The sequence below is a fragment of the Wyeomyia smithii genome, chromosome 2 (assembly GCF_029784165.1).
Source record: "Wyeomyia smithii strain HCP4-BCI-WySm-NY-G18 chromosome 2, ASM2978416v1, whole genome shotgun sequence".
In the NCBI taxonomy this organism is placed as follows: domain Eukaryota; kingdom Metazoa; phylum Arthropoda; class Insecta; order Diptera; family Culicidae; genus Wyeomyia; species Wyeomyia smithii.
In genome coordinates this window covers 73,605,561-73,626,477 of record NC_073695.1, presented here as the reverse complement: position 1 = coordinate 73,626,477, position 20,917 = coordinate 73,605,561, and the positions used below count along the sequence as shown (strand labels likewise).

The 20,917-nt window shown below is 40.0% G+C and overlaps 1 protein-coding gene across 1 annotated transcript in view; it reads right to left on the bottom strand.

The window, feature by feature from the left end:
• LOC129720010 (myb-like protein U) overlaps positions 1-20,536 on the bottom strand; it is an 87,321-nt gene extending 66,785 nt beyond the window's left edge. The window contains exon 1 of the mRNA XM_055671420.1: positions 19,460-20,536. Coding sequence (XP_055527395.1) covers positions 19,460-19,758 — 299 coding nt within the window. The 5' untranslated portion in view covers positions 19,759-20,536. The remainder of the gene's footprint in view (positions 1-19,459) is intronic.
• Positions 20,537-20,917: the final 381 nt, after the last annotated feature.

Sequence of the window (20,917 nt, the reverse complement as noted above, 5' to 3'; positions counted from 1 at the left end):
TATGTTTAGGATCGTTACTCTCCAACGAAGAAGCATGTTATCTTTGGCACACGGAAGCATTGCGCTACGTGAAACATCTACACAGTCATTAGTATTCATAGTCTATGTTATAAAACCAATGGGTTCCATACCAGCATCGGAAAACAGTATTACACCGTTTTGTGATCACTTCCAATTTTTACTACTTTCGTGGTTAATTGTGCGTTGAAGGCACTATTCACCGGTCTTTTCACCAGCTGCTGACCGTTTGAACCAAAAAGGTAAAATTTCGACTCATCCGACCAAAACACGATGTGCCATTTAGTTGCACCCTAGTCTAAAAACTTTTAAGAAAAAACTGTTCTTGCCAAAATGTTTCGCTTTTGAAGTAGAATAAAGTTTCCTGTGTACCTAGGTGGTCGATTTTGCTTCCATATGCCGAAGAAAACATGCCACATTGCTGGATCTCTATGCAGTATAACGATCCTAAACATACAGTTTTTAAAACACGAAAATGATTTTCAAACAAAAATATAAAATTATTAGTTTTACCAGCGCAGACTCCTAATTTAAATCCTTAAGAAATTTTATGGAAGATTGGGAAAGTCTAGGTTGCAAAGCATCATCCAAAAAATAAAACAGACTTATGGAACGTCGGACAGGCAGCGTGAAATGCTAGTTCAGCTTCTACTCGTGAAAACCTGGGGGTAAACATTCGACGAAGATTGAATATGGCTTTACAAAACAAAAAAACAGGCAACTAAATTTTGAAAGTGAGTTTTGTAACGTAAAAAATCACTTTTCTAACAATATGTAGAGAAATAAAGCTAATTTGGATTGTTTTGTTTATATATTTCAATAGTGTATTTATTTTTGTCGCCACTTTAAAAACACTAACTCACGCAAAAAAAATTCGGAATCACCGACAAAGAAATTTCTCCAGTCATTTCTCCGTGCCTCTTTTAAAAAGAGTGTCTGCAGATCTTAATGACGTAACATAACATCATAGAACAATTAAAATCACTGCGCAAATACGAAAAATCATCCAACACTGCAAGTGTATTTATTTTTTCTCCATGACTGTATATATATATCAAATATTTATTTTCGAGTTTTATTATCTTAAGAACATCGAGTTATTTATCTTAATTATCGAGTTTGATTATCTTAAGAACATATTTTTTCATGACATAGATACTTTACAGAACTAGTTTCACTTTATATTTCATGTACATCATAAGTAAATGATTCGTCATCTTTTGAAAACAGCTTCGTTTGTATCTTATTTTCTGAAATCGAAACAAAAGAGTAATACTTTTGTGTGGCAGCTATTATTATAGATTTTTTTTGAAAATATTGCTCCATTCTGTTACTCCTTGTTCATATTCTTCATTTTATACCCAACTAAATGACATTTTTGATGAATTTTTATTACTTTTCTGATTAGACCAATCATACAATTCTTTTGCGCTTGTAATGGGATGTTCATGTTCTCTAGCTAAACTTGCATTTCCTGCCATTCGTTTTAATATGCCACCAATTGCATCGCATGGGCCTTTAACATGAGAAGTCGCAAAAAAATGCCACTCTGCATCGACGTTATATTATGTTTTGAACTTGCAAAGTTTATTCTATTTTTATATTGTGAGGCAGCTCCATCAGACATTAATATCGCTTTTTTCAACTCTATTGTTGTTTTCAAAAAACTCATTAATTTGGCAATGAACACCTGAACCGCAACTGTATCATGATGGAGTACTTCCGATATTATGATGAAGCTGGTATTCGTAAGTGTTCCAGATTCTGAATAGTAAACAACGAAGGGATGAATGGTGGCTTGACTATCATTCAAATAACTAAACGAATCACAAATTGATAAAGACGTATTAAAATGAGCTTGACTGTTCAATGTTTTTAATTTTGCAATAACGTTTTCGTTTAATTCGCGTAAGCTTGATGAGCACCGATGACCAGGAAAGAGTTTACAGCATTTGGGCTTGGTGTATTCCATTTTCACTTTATTCATCTTCACAAAATGCAAACTGTTACTAACACATCTGGAGTAGTGCAATCGTATTTATATACGAAAACAGATATTATAAGTAACCCAGTAGCTATTGGTTGCGTACTTTAAAAACAGTTAGCATTAGTAAACAAGTAACAAGTGTTGCACGACAAACATATTTTTTTATAAAACATTCGGCAAGGGGGAACGTGTAGGTAGGCTAAGGTTTAGCGCTTGAGTTATTTATCCAATCGTTTTGTTGTCAAAGAATGAATTGTATATTCTTGATCAAGCATTCCAATGAACGTAAGATTTTTGCTGGAGAACCATGGACAAATTAAGAAAAACGTGTATTTTCCGAAATATAATTAATTTATCGAGCTTAAATTTAAAATAACTCGAAAACCAATGCGTTTAGAATGTTTACTACCAACAGCTTTTTGATTTAAAATGACTCTCTGCATCTTTTAAAATCATCAGAATACAAATATTTTGAAAAATGTTTGAATTAGAATTTTTATAAAAAAATTGATCTACCATAAAAAAATATTTTTCAGTTCTCCATCCTGGACTTTTTTTTTAAAGTTGCGTGTTAACGTCAAGTTTCTTTAAAAAAAAATAAGAAAAAATCCAACTTTTTTTTTAAATTGAAATTCAATGTTTATTTTTAATATTTTTGGTCAAAAAAATTTTTTTTTGTACAGTGTATATATTTTTTATGGTGCATTTTCAATTCCGTACAACTCATTCTTAGACAGTTTTTCTATACAACCAACGGTTTCTGGGCTACAATGCTTCGAATAAAACCTATGCCAAAAGGCATACACCCTCTTAGAATGTAACTCATGGGTGTAAAAAATCGCTCCATCTGTGGAAAATGCTCAGTTTGCTGAGCCAAATACGTGTGCAAAGTTTCATTCAAATAAAAAATGGTCGATATTCGACCATCGGTGATTTGGCGCGATCTTGCTCTTTAGGTTTTTTTTGAAGGTAAAAAATGTTATCTAAAACTTTGTCGAAGACGCTATGCCAATCATTCAAACCGTTTTGGCTGCAGAAATATTATTAATTTCCAATAGAGCACAATAAGGGGAATTGAAGATATTTTTACAGTCAAAACGGTTTGTTTGATTTGCATAGTCTTTTTGAAAAAGTTGTAGATAATATTTTTTTTCCTTCCATGAAAAATTAACCCTGTGAATGAAAAATTACAATTTTTCAAAAAATCAACCACGTAGAAGCTCTTTATACGGACTATACTGAGCAAGGCATTTGACAGACTCGACATACCTTTATTGCTCTTCAAGCTCGAAAAATACGGAATGGAAACAAAAATTTTGGAATGGCTGCAGTCATACTTAACAAAACGAACACAAATAGTCCGCTTTCAAAATTCCTTTTCAAATCCAATAGAAGAAACTTCCGGGGTTCCTCAAGGTTCACACCTGGGCCCTCTTCTTTTTATACGTGAATGACATTTCCTTTCTTCTTAAATCAAGACATGTTCTCACCTGGGCCCTTTTCTTTTTAGATTATACGTGAATGACATTTCCTTTCTTCTTAAATCAAGACATGTGCTTGTATATGGTGACGACATGAAGCTCTTTATAGAAATAATCAATGCAGAAGACTTCAAAATATTCTAGAATGAAATTAATGTATTCTACACTTGGTGCAACAAAAGTCCATTGCAACTCAACATTAAAAAATGTAATTAAATAGTCTTCAGCAGAAAAACAGTAACACCACCAACAGACATTTTCTTAGGAAACCAACCAGTAGAAAAATGCAAAATCGTAAGGGACCTAGGCGTAGTTTTAGACTCCAAACTTACATTCATAGAATATTATAACACAATAATCAACAAAGCAAATAGTAAGCTGGGCTTTATAAAACGCTTCGGCCATAATTTTCAAGACCCATATACAATCAAACTATTATATATTACATACGTCCGACCAATTCTGGAATACTGTAGCATTGTATGGAATTCCTATATTGTAACACATGAAGAACGCATTGAATCTGTTCAAAAAGTAGGAGGGTGGTATTCAAGACACGACCGCATGACGTTGACTACCGTATTCTTAAAAAAAAAAAAAATATTCCATTGAAGCAAATAGTAGAGGGAATTACAACGCTTCTTTTACAAAACTTCTGTAACAAAATTTCGAGGCTCCAAAAGGTACCAGTTTCCGATTATTCTCGGCCAGAATTCCAGCCATTTTAGTATTTTGCAGTAGCCATTTATTACTAACAGCCACCAGCATAACGGGTGAAACCGGCACGAGATGACCGGTACTATTTTATCTTTCCTCCTTTCAGCTGCTAACACCTAGCGCTGTCGTGAAATTAACATCAACATAAACATGCATTTTTGCAAGGTTTTTTTCCGCTAGCAACAGCAGTTGTAAAACATAAAATTCAACTAACCGCTTCTATTATAAAACTGCGAGGCACCAAAAGGTGCCAGTTGCCGATTTCTTGTTTACTGGTTTCCGTCCAGAATTCCAGCCATTTTAGTACTTTGCAGTAGCCACCAGCATCACGGGTCAAACCGGCACGAGTTGACCGGTACTATTTTGTTTTTCCTCCTTTTAGCTGCTAACACCGAGCGTCCGTATGTACCCGGTACGGTTTAGTAATGAAACTGATGGGGTGAAATGTTCGAACGATACGTTTTATACCAAGGCTTCGTCAGATAATTAGAAAGAGGGAGGGGCTACATAGGTGATGGAATGGTAGAGACAAATGTTTCTTGAAAGCTGCGCCGGCCGCTGTCATAATATTAACACCAACATTGTTGTTTTCTGGTTAATCTACTAAAAGCCACCAGCATAACGGGTGAAACCGGCACGAGATGACCGGTACTATTTTGTATTTCCTCCTTTCAGCTGCTATCACCTAGCGTCCACATGTCACTGGTGCGGTTTTGGAATCAGAATGATGCGGCGCCGGCCGCTGTCGTAAAATTAACACCAACAAAAAGATGCATATTTGCAAGGTTTTTTCCGCTAGCAGCAGCATAAACATCGGAAACAGAAAGTGACAACAACAATAACAACAAAATCAGATCGATTGTATCCGTTAGTGTCGACTGTGCTTGGGAAGAGAGGTAGTGATTGGCTGCGCGGTATGATTTAGACAATCGATATCAATTACCAATTTTTCAATAGTGTATCTCAAACAATAGTTTGTTTTTGTTACACAAATTTAACCGTAAAAGAATTTCTGATCGATTGATGCCAAAACCTCGAAAACCTGATTATAGATGACTGCAAAAAAAGTAGGAGGGTGGTATTCAAGACACGACCGCATGACGTTGACTACCGTATTCTTAAAAAAAAAATATTCCATTGAAGCAAATAGTATAGGGAATTGCAACGCTTCTTTTACAAAACTTCTGTAACAAAATTTCGAGGCTCCAAAAGGTACCAGTTTCCGATTATTCTCGTCCAGAATTCCAGCCATTTTAGTATTTTGCAGTAACCATTTATTACTAACAGCCACCAGCATAACGGGTGAAACCGGCACGAGATGACCGGTACTATTTTGTCTTTCCTCCTTTCAGCTGCTAACACCTAGCGCTGTCGTGAAATTAACATCAACATAAACATGCATTTTTGCAAGGTTTTTTTCCGCTAGCAACAGCAGTTGTAAAACATAAAATTCAACTAACCGCTTCTATTATAAAACTGCGAGGCACCAAAAGGTGCCAGTTGCCGATTTCTTGTTTACTGGTTTCCGTCCAGAATTCCAGCCATTTTAGTACTTTGCAGTAGCCACCAGCATCACGGGTCAAACCGGCACGAGATGACCGGTACTATTTTGTTTTTCCTCCTTTTAGCTGCTAACACCGAGCGTCCGTATGTATCCGGTACGGTTTAATAATGAAACTGATGGGGTGAAATGTTCGAACGATACGTTTTATACCAAGGCTTCGTCAGATAAATAGAAAGAGGGATGGGCTACATAGATGATGGAATGGTAGAGACAAATGTTTCTTGAAAGCTGCGCCGGCCGCGCTCATAATATTAACACCAACACAAACATGCATTTTTGCAAGGTTTTTTCCGCTAGCAGCAGCATTTGGTAAAACAGAAAATTCAATTTGCCGCTTCTGTAACAAAATTTAGAGGCACCAAAAGGTGCCAGTTGCCGATTACATTGTTGTTTTCTGGTTAATCTACTAAAAGCCACCAGCATAACGGGTGAAACCGGCACGAGATGACCGGTACTATTTTGTCTTTCCTCCTTTCAGCTGCTAACACCTAGCGCTGTCGTGAAATTAACATCAACATGAACATGCATTTTTGCAAGGTTTTTTTTCCGCTAGCAACAGCAATTGTAAAACATAAAATTCAACTAACCGCTTCTATTATAAAACTGCGAGGCACCAAAAGGTGCCAGTTGCCGATTTCTTGTTTACTGGTTTCCGTCAAGAATTGCAGCCATTTTAGTACTTTGCAGTAGCCATCAGCATCACGGATCAAACCGGCACGAGATGACCGGTACTGTTTTGTTTTTCCTCCTTTTAGCTGCTAACACCGAGCGTCCGTATGTATCCGGTACGGTTTAATAATGAAACTGATGGGGTGGAATGTTCGAACGGTACGTTTTATACCAAGGCTTCGTCAGATAAATTAAAAGAGGGATGGGCTACATAAATTATGGAATGGAAGAGACAAATGTTTCTTGAAAGCTGCGCCGGCCGCTGTCATAATATTAACACCAACACAAACATGCATTTTTGCAAGGTTTTTTCCGCTAGCAGCATCATTTGGTAAAACAGAAAATTCAATTTGCCGCTTCTGTAACAAAATTTAGAGGCACCAAAAGGTGCCAGTTGCCGATTATAGTTTCCTGGTTAGTCCGTCCAGAATTCCAGCCATTTAAGTGTTTTGCAGTAGCCATTTACTACTAAAGCCACCAGCATTACGGGTGAAACCGGCACGAGATGACCGGTACTATTTTGTATTTCCTCCTTTCAGCTGCTATCACCTAGCGTCCGCATGTCACTGGTGCGGTTTTGGAATCAGAATGATGGGGCGCCGGCCGCTGTCGTAAAATTACCACCAACAAAAAGATGCATATTTGCAAGGTTTTTTCCGCTAGCAGCAGCATTTTGTAATAAAACAGAAAATTCAATTAGCCGCTTCTGTAACAAAATTTCGAGGCACCAAAAGGGGCCAGGTGCCGAATATATCCATGTTTTTGGTCAGTCCGTCCAGAATTCTTTCAAGATAGCGTCCGTATGTAGCCGGTACGGTTTAGTAATGAAACTGATGGGGTGAAATGTTCGAACGGTACGTTTTATACCAAGGCTTCGTCAGATAAATTAAAAGAGGGATGGGCTACATAAATTATGGAATGGAAGAGACAAATGTTTCTTGAAAGCTGCGCCGGCCGCTGTCATAATATTAACACCAACACAAACATGCATTTTTGCAAGGTTTTTTCCGCTAGCAGCATCATTTGGTAAAACAGAAAATTCAATTTGCCGCTTCTGTAACAAAATTTAGAGGCACCAAAAGGTGCCAGTTGCCGATTATAGTTTCCTGGTTAGTCCGTCCAGAATTCCAGCCATTTAAGTGTTTTGCAGCAGCCATTTACTACTAAAGCCACCAGCATTACGGGTGAAACCGGCACGAGATGACCGGTACTATTTTGTATTTCCTCCTTCAGCTGCTATCACCTAGCGTCCGCATGTCACTGGTGCGGTTTTGGAATCAGAATGATGGGGCGCCGGCCGCTGTCGTAAAATTAACACCAACAAAAAGATGCATATTTGCAAGGTTTTTTCCGCTAGCAGCAGCATTTTGTAATAAAACAGAAAATTCAATTAGCCGCTTCTGTAACAAAATTTCGAGGCACCAAAAGGGGCCAGGTGCCGAATATATCCATGTTTTTGGTCAGTCCGTCCAGAATTCTTTCAAGATAGCGTCCGTATGTAGCCGGTACGGTTTAGTAATGAAACTGATGGGGTGAAATGTTCGAACGGTACGTTTTATACCAAGGCTTCGTCAGATAAATTAAAAGAGGGATGGGCTACATAAATTATGGAATGGAAGAGACAAATGTTTCTTGAAAGCTGCGCCGGCCGCTGTCATAATATTAACACCAACACAAACATGCATTTTTGCAAGGTTTTTTCCGCTAGCAGCATCATTTGGTAAAACAGAAAATTCAATTTGCCGCTTCTGTAACAAAATTTAGAGGCACCAAAAGGTGCCAGTTGCCGATTATAGTTTCCTGGTTAGTCCGTCCAGAATTCCAGCCATTTAAGTGTTTTGCAGTAGCCATTTACTACTAAAGCCACCAGCATTACGGGTGAAACCGGCACGAGATGACCGGTACTATTTTGTATTTCCTCCTTTCAGCTGCTATCACCTAGCGTCCGCATGTCACTGGTGCGGTTTTGGAATCAGAATGATGGGGCGCCGGCCGCTGTCGTAAAATTAACACCAACAAAAAGATGCATATTTGCAAGGTTTTTTCCGCTAGCAGCAGCATTTTGTAATAAAACAGAAAATTCAATTAGCCGCTTCTGTAACAAAATTTCGAGGCACCAAAAGGGGCCAGGTGCCGAATATATCCATGTTTTTGGTCAGTCCGTCCAGAATTCTTTCAAGATAGCGTCCGTATGTAGCCGGTACGGTTTAGTAATGAAACTGATGGGGTGAAATGTTCGAACGGTACGTTTTATACCAAGGCTTCGTCAGATAAATTAAAAGAGGGATGGGCTACATAAATTATGGAATGGAAGAGACAAATGTTTCTTGAAAGCTGCGCCGGCCGCTGTCATAATATTAACACCAACACAAACATGCATTTTTGCAAGGTTTTTTCCGCTAGCAGCATCATTTGGTAAAACAGAAAATTCAATTTGCCGCTTCTGTAACAAAATTTAGAGGCACCAAAAGGTGCCAGTTGCCGATTATAGTTTCCTGGTTAGTCCGTCCAGAATTCCAGCCATTTAAGTGTTTTGCAGTAGCCATTTACTACTAAAGCCACCAGCATTACGGGTGAAACCGGCACGAGATGACCGGTACTATTTTGTATTTCCTCCTTTCAGCTGCTATCACCTAGCGTCCGCATGTCACTGGTGCGGTTTTGGAATCAGAATGATGGGGCGCCGGCCGCTGTCGTAAAATTAACACCAACAAAAAGATGCATATTTGCAAGGTTTTTTCCGCTAGCAGCAGCATTTTGTAATAAAACAGAAAATTCAATTAGCCGCTTCTGTAACAAAATTTCGAGGCACCAAAAGGGGCCAGGTGCCGAATATATCCATGTTTTTGGTCAGTCCGTCCAGAATTCTTTCAAGATAGCGTCCGTATGTAGCCGGTACAGTTTAGTAATGAAACTGATGGGGTGAAATGTTCGAACGGTACGTTTTATACCAAGGCTTCGTCAGATAAATTAAAAGAGGGATGGGCTACATAAATTATGGAATGGAAGAGACAAATGTTTCTTGAAAGCTGCGCCGGCCGCTGTCATAATATTAACACCAACACAAACATGCATTTTTGCAAGGTTTTTTCCGCTAGCAGCATCATTTGGTAAAACAGAAAATTCAATTTGCCGCTTCTGTAACAAAATTTAGAGGCACCAAAAGGTGCCAGTTGCCGATTATAGTTTCCTGGTTAGTCCGTCCAGAATTCCAGCCATTTAAGTGTTTTGCAGTAGCCATTTACTACTAAAGCCACCAGCATTACGGGTGAAACCGGCACGAGATGACCGGTACTATTTTGTATTTCCTCCTTTCAGCTGCTATCACCTAGCGTCCGCATGTCACTGGTGCGGTTTTGGAATCAGAATGATGGGGCGCCGGCCGCTGTCGTAAAATTAACACCAACAAAAAGATGCATATTTGCAAGGTTTTTTCCGCTAGCAGCAGCATTTTGTAATAAAACAGAAAATTCAATTAGCCGCTTCTGTAACAAAATTTCGAGGCACCAAAAGGGGCCAGGTGCCGAATATATCCATGTTTTTGGTCAGTCCGTCCAGAATTCTTTCAAGATAGCGTCCGTATGTAGCCGGTACGGTTTAGTAATGAAACTGATGGGGTGAAATGTTCGAACGGTACGTTTTATACCAAGGCTTCGTCAGATAAATTAAAAGAGGGATGGGCTACATAAATTATGGAATGGAAGAGACAAATGTTTCTTGAAAGCTGCGCCGGCCGCTGTCATAATATTAACACCAACACAAACATGCATTTTGCAAGGTTTTTTCCGCTAGCAGCATCATTTGGTAAAACAGAAAATTCAATTAGCCGCTTCTGTACCAAAATTTCGAGGCACCAAAAGGTGCCAGTTGCCGATTATAGTTTCCTGGTTAGTCCGTCCAGAATTCCAGCCATTTAAGTGTTTTGCAGTAGCCATTTACTACTAAAGCCACCAGCATTACGGGTGAAACCGGCACGAGATGACCGGTACTATTTTGTATTTCCTCCTTTCAGCTGCTATCACCTAGCGTCCGCATGTCACTGGTGCGGTTTTGGAATCAGAATGATGGGGCGCCGGCCGCTGTCGTAAAATTAACACCAACAAAAAGATGCATATTTGCAAGGTTTTTGACGTTGACTAACGTCTATATCGAAGTTAGGCCCCTGAATTTAAAAATCTAGTAATTCAACCAGGGAAAACCAGAGAAAAGTGGTCAGGTTTTGAGCGCTTATTTTGCAGTCATCTATAATCAGGTTTTCGAGGTTTTGGCATCAATCGATCAGAAATTCTTTTACGGTTAAATTTATGTAACAAAAACAAACTATTGTTTGAGATACACTATTGAAAAATTGGTAATTAATATCGATTGTCTAAATCATACCGCGCAGCCAATCACTACCTCTCTTCCCAAGCACAGTCGACACTAACGGATACAATCGATCTGACTTTGTTGTTATTGTTGTTGTCACTTTCTGTTTCCGATGTTTATGCTGCTGCTTGCGGAAAAAACCTTGCAAATATGCATCTTTTTGTTGGTGTTAATTTTACGACAGCGGCCGGCGCCCCATCATTCTGATTCCAAAACCGCACCAGTGACATGCGGACGCTAGGTGATAGCAGCTGAAAGGAGGAAATACAAAATAGTACCGGTCATCTCGTGCCGGTTTCACCCGTAATGCTGGTGGCTTTAGTAGTAAATGGCTACTGCAAAACACTTAAATGGCTGGAATTCTGGACGGACTAACCAGGAAACTATAATCGGCAACTGGCACCTTTTGGTGCCTCGAAATTTTGGTACAGAAGCGGCTAATTGAATTTTCTGTTTTACCAAATGATGCTGCTAGCGGAAAAAACCTTGCAAAATGCATGTTTGTGTTGGTGTTAATATTATGACAGCGGCCGGCGCAGCTTTCAAGAAACATTTGTCTCTTCCATTCCATAATTTATGTAGCCCATCCCTCTTTTAATTTATCTGACGAAGCCTTGGTATAAAACGTACCGTTCGAACATTTCACCCCATCAGTTTCATTACTAAACCGTACCGGCTACATACGGACGCTATCTTGAAAGAATTCTGGACGGACTGACCAAAAACATGGATATATTCGGCACCTGGCCCCTTTTGGTGCCTCGAAATTTTGTTACAGAAGCGGCTAATTGAATTTTCTGTTTTATTACAAAATGCTGCTGCTAGCGGAAAAAACCTTGCAAATATGCATCTTTTTGTTGGTGTTAATTTTACGACAGCGGCCGGCGCCCCATCATTCTGATTCCAAAACCGCACCAGTGACATGCGGACGCTAGGTGATAGCAGCTGAAAGGAGGAAATACAAAATAGTACCGGTCATCTCGTGCCGGTTTCACCCGTAATGCTGGTGGCTTTAGTAGTAAATGGCTACTGCAAAACACTTAAATGGCTGGAATTCTGGACGGACTAACCAGGAAACTATAATCGGCAACTGGCACCTTTTGGTGCCTCTAAATTTTGTTACAGAAGCGGCAAATTGAATTTTCTGTTTTACCAAATGATGCTGCTAGCGGAAAAAACCTTGCAAAAATGCATGTTTGTGTTGGTGTTAATATTATGACAGCGGCCGGCGCAGCTTTCAAGAAACATTTGTCTCTTCCATTCCATAATTTATGTAGCCCATCCCTCTTTTAATTTATCTGACGAAGCCTTGGTATAAAACGTACCGTTCGAACATTTCACCCCATCAGTTTCATTACTAAACCGTACCGGCTACATACGGACGCTATCTTGAAAGAATTCTGGACGGACTGACCAAAAACATGGATATATTCGGCACCTGGCCCCTTTTGGTGCCTCGAAATTTTGTTACAGAAGCGGCTAATTGAATTTTCTGTTTTATTACAAAATGCTGCTGCTAGCGGAAAAAACCTTGCAAATATGCATCTTTTTGTTGGTGTTAATTTTACGACAGCGGCCGGCGCCCCATCATTCTGATTCCAAAACCGCACCAGTGACATGCGGACGCTAGGTGATAGCAGCTGAAAGGAGGAAATACAAAATAGTACCGGTCATCTCGTGCCGGTTTCACCCGTAATGCTGGTGGCTTTAGTAGTAAATGGCTACTGCAAAACACTTAAATGGCTGGAATTCTGGACGGACTAACCAGGAAACTATAATCGGCAACTGGCACCTTTTGGTGCCTCTAAATTTTGTTACAGAAGCGGCAAATTGAATTTTCTGTTTTACCAAATGATGCTGCTAGCGGAAAAAACCTTGCAAAAATGCATGTTTGTGTTGGTGTTAATATTATGACAGCGGCCGGCGCAGCTTTCAAGAAACATTTGTCTCTTCCATTCCATAATTCATGTAGCCCATCCCTCTTTTAATTTATCTGACGAAGCCTTGGTATAAAACGTACCGTTCGAACATTTCACCCCATCAGTTTCATTACTAAACCGTACCGGCTACATACGGACGCTATCTTGAAAGAATTCTGGACGGACTGACCAAAAACATGGATATATTCGGCACCTGGCCCCTTTTGGTGCCTCGAAATTTTGTTACAGAAGCGGCTAATTGAATTTTCTGTTTTATTACAAAATGCTGCTGCTAGCGGAAAAAACCTTGCAAATATGCATCTTTTTGTTGGTGGTAATTTTACGACAGCGGCCGGCGCCCCATCATTCTGATTCCAAAACCGCACCAGTGACATGCGGACGCTAGGTGATAGCAGCTGAAAGGAGGAAATACAAAATAGTACCGGTCATCTCGTGCCGGTTTCACCCGTAATGCTGGTGGCTTTAGTAGTAAATGGCTACTGCAAAACACTTAAATGGCTGGAATTCTGGACGGACTAACCAGGAAACTATAATCGGCAACTGGCACCTTTTGGTGCCTCTAAAATTGTTACAGAAGCGGCAAATTGAATTTTCTGTTTTACCAAATGATGCTGCTAGCGGAAAAAACCTTGCAAAAATGCATGTTTGTGTTGGTGTTAATATTATGACAGCGGCCGGCGCAGCTTTCAAGAAACATTTGTCTCTTCCATTCCATAATTTATGTAGCCCATCCCTCTTTTAATTTATCTGACGAAGCCTTGGTATAAAACGTACCGTTCGAACATTTCACCCCATCAGTTTCATTACTAAACCGTACCGGCTACATACGGACGCTATCTTGAAAGAATTCTGGACGGACTGACCAAAAACATGGATATATTCGGCACCTGGCCCCTTTTGGTGCCTCGAAATTTTGTTACAGAAGCGGCTAATTGAATTTTCTGTTTTATTACAAAATGCTGCTGCTAGCGGAAAAAACCTTGCAAATATGCATCTTTTTGTTGGTGTTAATTTTACGACAGCGGCCGGCGCCCCATCATTCTGATTCCAAAACCGCACCAGTGACATGCGGACGCTAGGTGATAGCAGCTGAAGGAGGAAATACAAAATAGTACCGGTCATCTCGTGCCGGTTTCACCCGTAATGCTGGTGGCTTTAGTAGTAAATGGCTACTGCAAAACACTTAAATGGCTGGAATTCTGGACGGACTAACCAGGAAACTATAATCGGCAACTGGCACCTTTTGGTGCCTCGAAATTTTGGTACAGAAGCGGCTAATTGAATTTTCTGTTTTACCAAATGATGCTGCTAGCGGAAAAAAACTTGCAAAAATGCATGTTTGTGTTGGTGTTAATATTATGACAGCGGCCGGCGCAGCTTTCAAGAAACATTTGTCTCTTCCATTCCATAATTTATGTAGCCCATCCCTCTTTTAATTTATCTGACGAAGCCTTGGTATAAAACGTACCGTTCGAACATTTCACCCCATCAGTTTCATTACTAAACCGTACCGGCTACATACGGACGCTATCTTGAAAGAATTCTGGACGGACTGACCAAAAACATGGATATATTCGGCACCTGGCCCCTTTTGGTGCCTCGAAATTTTGTTACAGAAGCGGCTAATTGAATTTTCTGTTTTATTACAAAATGCTGCTGCTAGCGGAAAAAACCTTGCAAATATGCATCTTTTTGTTGGTGGTAATTTTACGACAGCGGCCGGCGCCCCATCATTCTGATTCCAAAACCGCACCAGTGACATGCGGACGCTAGGTGATAGCAGCTGAAAGGAGGAAATACAAAATAGTACCGGTCATCTCGTGCCGGTTTCACCCGTAATGCTGGTGGCTTTAGTAGTAAATGGCTACTGCAAAACACTTAAATGGCTGGAATTCTGGACGGACTAACCAGGAAACTATAATCGGCAACTGGCACCTTTTGGTGCCTCTAAATTTTGTTACAGAAGCGGCAAATTGAATTTTCTGTTTTACCAAATGATGCTGCTAGCGGAAAAAACCTTGCAAAAATGCATGTTTGTGTTGGTGTTAATATTATGACAGCGGCCGGCGCAGCTTTCAAGAAACATTTGTCTCTTCCATTCCATAATTTATGTAGCCCATCCCTCTTTTAATTTATCTGACGAAGCCTTGGTATAAAACGTACCGTTCGAACATTTCACCCCATCAGTTTCATTACTAAACCGTACCGGCTACATACGGACGCTATCTTGAAAGAATTCTGGACGGACTGACCAAAAACATGGATATATTCGGCACCTGGCCCCTTTTGGTGCCTCGAAATTTTGTTACAGAAGCGGCTAATTGAATTTTCTGTTGACGTTGACTAACGTCTATATCGAAGTTAGGCCCCTGAATTTAAAAATCTAGTAATTCAACCAGGGAAAACCAGAGAAAAGTGGTCAGGTTTTGAGCGCTTATTGACGTTGACTAACGTCTATATCGAAGTTAGGCCCCTGAATTTAAAAATCTAGTAATTCAACCAGGGAAAACCAGAGAAAAGTGGTCAGGTTTTGAGCGCTTATTTTGCAGTCATCTATAATCAGGTTTTCGAGGTTTTGGCATCAATCGATCAGAAATTCTTTTACGGTTAAATTTATGTAACAAAAACAAACTATTGTTTGAGATACACTATTGAAAAATTGGTAATTAATATCGATTGTCTAAATCATACCGTGCAGCCAATCACTACCTCTCTTCCCAAGCACAGTCGACACTAACGGATACAATCGATCTGACTTTGTTGTTATTGTTGTTGTCACTTTCTGTTTCCGATGTTTATGCTGCTGCTAGCGGAAAAAACCTTGCAAATATGCATCTTTTTGTTGGTGTTAATTTTACGACAGCGGCCGGCGCCCCATCATTCTGATTCCAAAACCGCACCAGTGACATGCGGACGCTAGGTGATAGCAGCTGAAAGGAGGAAATACAAAATAGTACCGGTCATCTCGTGCCGGTTTCACCCGTAATGCTGGTGGCTTTAGTAGTAAATGGCTACTGCAAAACACTTAAATGGCTGGAATTCTGGACGGACTAACCAGGAAACTATAATCGGCAACTGGCACCTTTTGGTGCCTCGAAGTTTTGGTACAGAAGCGGCTAATTGAATTTTCTGTTTTACCAAATGATGCTGCTAGCGGAAAAAACCTTGCAAAAATGCATGTTTGTGTTGGTGTTAATATTATGACAGCGGCCGGCGCAGCTTTCAAGAAACATTTGTCTCTTCCATTCCATAATTTATGTAGCCCATCCCTCTTTTAATTTATCTGACGAAGCCTTGGTATAAAACGTACCGTTCGAACATTTCACCCCATCAGTTTCATTATTAAACCGTACCGGATACATACGGACGCTCGGTGTTAGCAGCTAAAAGGAGGAAAAACAAAACAGTACCGGTCATCTCGTGCCGGTTTGATCCGTGATGCTGATGGCTACTGCAAAGTACTAAAATGGCTGCAATTCTTGACGGAAACCAGTAAACAAGAAATCGGCAACTGGCACCTTTTGGTGCCTCGCAGTTTTATAATAGAAGCGGTTAGTTGAATTTTATGTTTTACAATTGCTGTTGCTAGCGGAAAAAAAACCTTGCAAAAATGCATGTTCATGTTGATGTTAATTTCACGACAGCGCTAGGTGTTAGCAGCTGAAAGGAGGAAAGACAAAATAGTACCGGTCATCTCGTGCCGGTTTCACCCGTTATGCTGGTGGCTTTTAGTAGATTAACCAGAAAACAACAATGTAATCGGCAACTGGCACCTTTTGGTGCCTCTAAATTTTGTTACAGAAGCGGCAAATTGAATTTTCTGTTTTACCAAATGCTGCTGCTAGCGGGAAAAACCTTGCAAAAATGCATGTTTGTGTTGGTGTTAATATTATGAGCGCGGCCGGCGCAGCTTTCAAGAAACATTTGTCTCTACCATTCCATCATCTATGTAGCCCATCCCTCTTTCTATTTATCTGACGAAGCCTTGGTATAAAACGTATCGTTCGAACATTTCACCCCATCAGTTTCATTATTAAACCGTACCGGATACATACGGACGCTCGGTGTTAGCAGCTAAAAGGAGGAAAAACAAAATAGTACCGGTCATCTCGTGCCGGTTTGACCCGTGATGCTGGTGGCTACTGCAAAGTACTAAAATGGCTGGAATTCTGGACGGAAACCAGTAAACAAGAAATCGGCAACTGGCACCTTTTGGTGCCTCGCAGTTTTATAATAGAAGCGGTTAGTTGAATTTTATGTTTTACAACTGCTGTTGCTAGCGGAAAAAAACCTTGCAAAAATGCATGTTTATGTTGATGTTAATTTCACGACAGCGCTAGGTGTTAGCAGCTGAAAGGAGGAAAGACAAAATAGTACCGGTCATCTCGTGCCGGTTTCACCCGTTATGCTGGTGGCTGTTAGTAATAAATGGCTACTGCAAAATACTAAAATGGCTGGAATTCTGGACGAGAATAATCGGAAACTGGTACCTTTTGGAGCCTCGAAATTTTGTTACAGAAGTTTTGTAAAAGAAGCGTTGCAATTCCCTATACTATTTGCTTCAATGGAATATTTTTTTTTTAAGAATACGGTAGTCAACGTCATGCGGTCGTGTCTTGAATACCACCCTCCTACTTTTTCCGCTAGCAGCAGCATAAACATCGGAAACAGAAAGTGACAACAACAATAACAACAAAGTCAGATCGATTGTATCCGTTAGTGTCGACTGTGCTTGGGAAGAGAGGTAGTGATTGGCTGCGCGGTATGATTTAGACAATCGATATTAATTACCAATTTTTCAATAGTGTATCTCAAACAATAGTTTGTTTTTGTTACATAAATTTAACCGTAAAAGAATTTCTGATCGATTGATGCCAAAACCTCGAAAACCTGATTATAGATGACTGCAAAATAAGCGCTCAAAACCTGACCACTTTTCTCTGGGTTTCCCTGGTTGAATTACTAGATTTTTAAATTCAGGGGCCTAACTTCGATATAGACGTTAGTCAACGTCAAAACAATTTCTTTTGTACGCGCTTCGAAAGCTAAATTGGACAGCATTTCCCTTACCATCTTATGAAGCACGCTGCATGCTTATAGACATACAAGCACTTTAAAAACGCCGCGAACTTTCAATGCAATGCTTTACATTATTTCTCAACGCGTGCAATCTTCTAAATTATTATCGCAACTAAATTTTTATGCACCCAGTCGTCAATTAACCCTATAGTGCCCAGTGCCGCCTGTAGGCGGTCTCCAGTTGAACCTCTAAAAAGCTTCAATAAGAACTTAAAATATGTTTATAAAGCTTCATAGTGATTTTTTCGAAGTCCGTCTAAAAATTAATTTGGGCACTAGAGGGTTGAGAAATAGTAAAATATTTTCGGAAAATTCTCACAGAACTTACTACTCAAAAATGGCCCAATAAATCGCATGATGCGTCACTATGGCACTATGGGCAGAAATCAAATCAAAAAACGACTAACTACTGGAAATAATGTATAGAATATATGTAAACATTGTATTATTATAACTGTAGTCTTCATTTGCTTGACGAAATTAATAAATAAATAGATTGGACTGGTTGCATTGTTTAGGCAATCTTTTGTAGTTTTGGCGTAGGACTACGTCTTTGTTTTCTATATGTTTTTCTATTGTAGAATTGAAAATGAAACGCGTAGCGACAGATTTCAAACGATTATAGCAAGCGAACGACTCAATGCATCTTAGTCGTTTATATGTCAGTGGATAGATAAACTTGGTGACAATTGTTTAATATGAAGTTTAACATTGTTGCATTATTGCTCAGTTGTGAAAAAGGCGAAAAGTTCCAAGGTCAAACTTTCCCATACATTTTTCTCGCTATTGCCTTGCTTCCCGAGCACGGATAACAATAACATGGACGGAATAAATTCCACTATCTACATATTCTGACTCAACAAAGTGTTTAGTTTCATTTCTCTTTCTCGAAACTACGTGGTCACGCCTTCATGGCAAAAACCTACACTCAACTCGATACAAAAGACTGCGTGTGTAGAAAATTCAGCTTCAGTCTAGTTTGTTACACGGTAGCGAGTGGAGTATAGCTGTGAGAGGTACGTGACATTAGGAAACAAGAGCTGCATACGAGTTAACTTCTAGGCACTGCGGAGCACCTTACCTTTATTCTGCATACGGCAGCAACAGGCACCATCGTATGCTACAAGATATTTTGCTGGCGCAGTTACCGGGGGGCACAGTGGAGAGCAAATTCTATTATGCGCGGCGAAGCAAAATATTCAATGCTACCGGTGGTGCGATCATTAGCGTTATGTAGCATGCATTTCTAGCTGAAGATTATGGAATCGGTTCTTTTCAGAACTATGAATTTTTGAAGATAAGAATTATCGCAGCAAGATATAAACTACCAAACCAAATTAAACTCAATCATTACGCCATAGTTTAGTACATGCTCATTAAACCAGGATAGCGAAGCGGTGATCTCTTTGAAAGCATTACTCAATCGTAGAAGCTATCCCTTTGAGTTCAAATTTGAGTAGTAATAATAATAAATAATATTGCTGTTATTATTCTCGGTCATACATCTGAATGTTTAGAACAGCAAGAGCTTCACCAACATAAAAATAGTTCCAGAATGATTCATTTTATCGGTTATGATTTTCTTTAAAATAAAATAACACTAAAATTTTAGTCTCATACACAGGAAACTGCTTACCTTTTCCGGTTGGGGGGCGGGCGTGCCGTACTACCAGGCAGCGTCTCGATTGGCGTGATGCTGAACTCCGGTGTGCTGAACTGGATCTTTTTCGGGGGCATTTTAATGCTGCCGCTGTTGTTGTTACCGGCGGTATTAGCATTTCCACCGGAACCACCGCCGGTGCTTATTATACCGACAATGCCGTTTCCGTTCGAATCGTTATTGCTGCTGCCAGCAGTATTGTTACTGTTGTTATTCATTTTGTTGATCGAGAGAAGCTCGAAATCGTTATTTGATAACTTTTTCTGTAAGGCCATTATTCATAGGATGATCTAAAGTATTTCAACTTTCAGCACTCTTTTCAATTTCAACTTATATACTATAGCTTCAGTAACCAAGAACAAATTCAATGTTTTTTTTCTTGAACTTATATTTTACACATCTCTACTGTAGTTGATTGGATTGTCTGGTAGATCATAAGATCTACTAGTCAGGCCATGATTTGTAAACAGGTGTTCTCGACTTGCGATGAAAATCCTCCGAGCAACAGCCCCAACATAAAAGCGTTTGTTATGAATATCATCTTTCCAACATCTGAGATTATCACATATTGACAGTTTTACACACTGTACTGTATAAAGTGGAAAAGAAAGAACGTAATGTGACGACAGAGGATGAATTTATTCCATTTGCTCGAACCGATGAGGGTTTCGTTCTGTCAACCGTATCCTTCGTGAGCACAATGCTTACTGTGGATTTAATTCAACGCCCTTGGATAGTTACCTCCGGAATCCACTAGCCTTTACACTGTGGACTAACAAACACGCACTTTCACTACTCTTCCTACTTCTTCCCCGTAGCTGGACCGATTTCCATTTCGTCACGCTCCGATTAAACTACATAAATGTAAGGAACTTTACAGTTACACCTCTGCCCATCATTTGCCTCATCTCAATCAACCACATTTACAATTATTCTGCTCGGACGGAAGCTGATGAAAGTGTTGGAACTAAATACTTGGGAAAATTTTGCAATAATTGATTGAATAGTTAGTTTCTCTACTAGCGAAGAAACACGCACAACCGACATCGGAAAAATCCCGTACACAACTCAGAGCTGGCCAAGGAAAAGCTGCCACTAGGAGTGAGGATTCGCAGATGAGCCTTTTCCAGTGAGTGCCAGTCCGATACGACGCGAAGATAACAGGGAATGACTAGCTCGGCTAGTGGCTGGGGCGCATGTACAAACAAACCGTGAGTTTCCGCGGTGAGACCTTCTGTTGCGCATCGAGGTTCTTCGGAATTGAGTTGTAGGAGATAGCCGAGGATGGTAATCAAGGCGAGTGTCGTGTTTACACCTGCAGCAGACCTACAGAACAGCTTGCGGTTTTGTACTCGAGCTGCCACTGACCCATTGAGCGTTTTTTTTTGAAGCTCACGAAACGCACTTCGGTCGGTCAAAGCGCGGTAGGTAGGC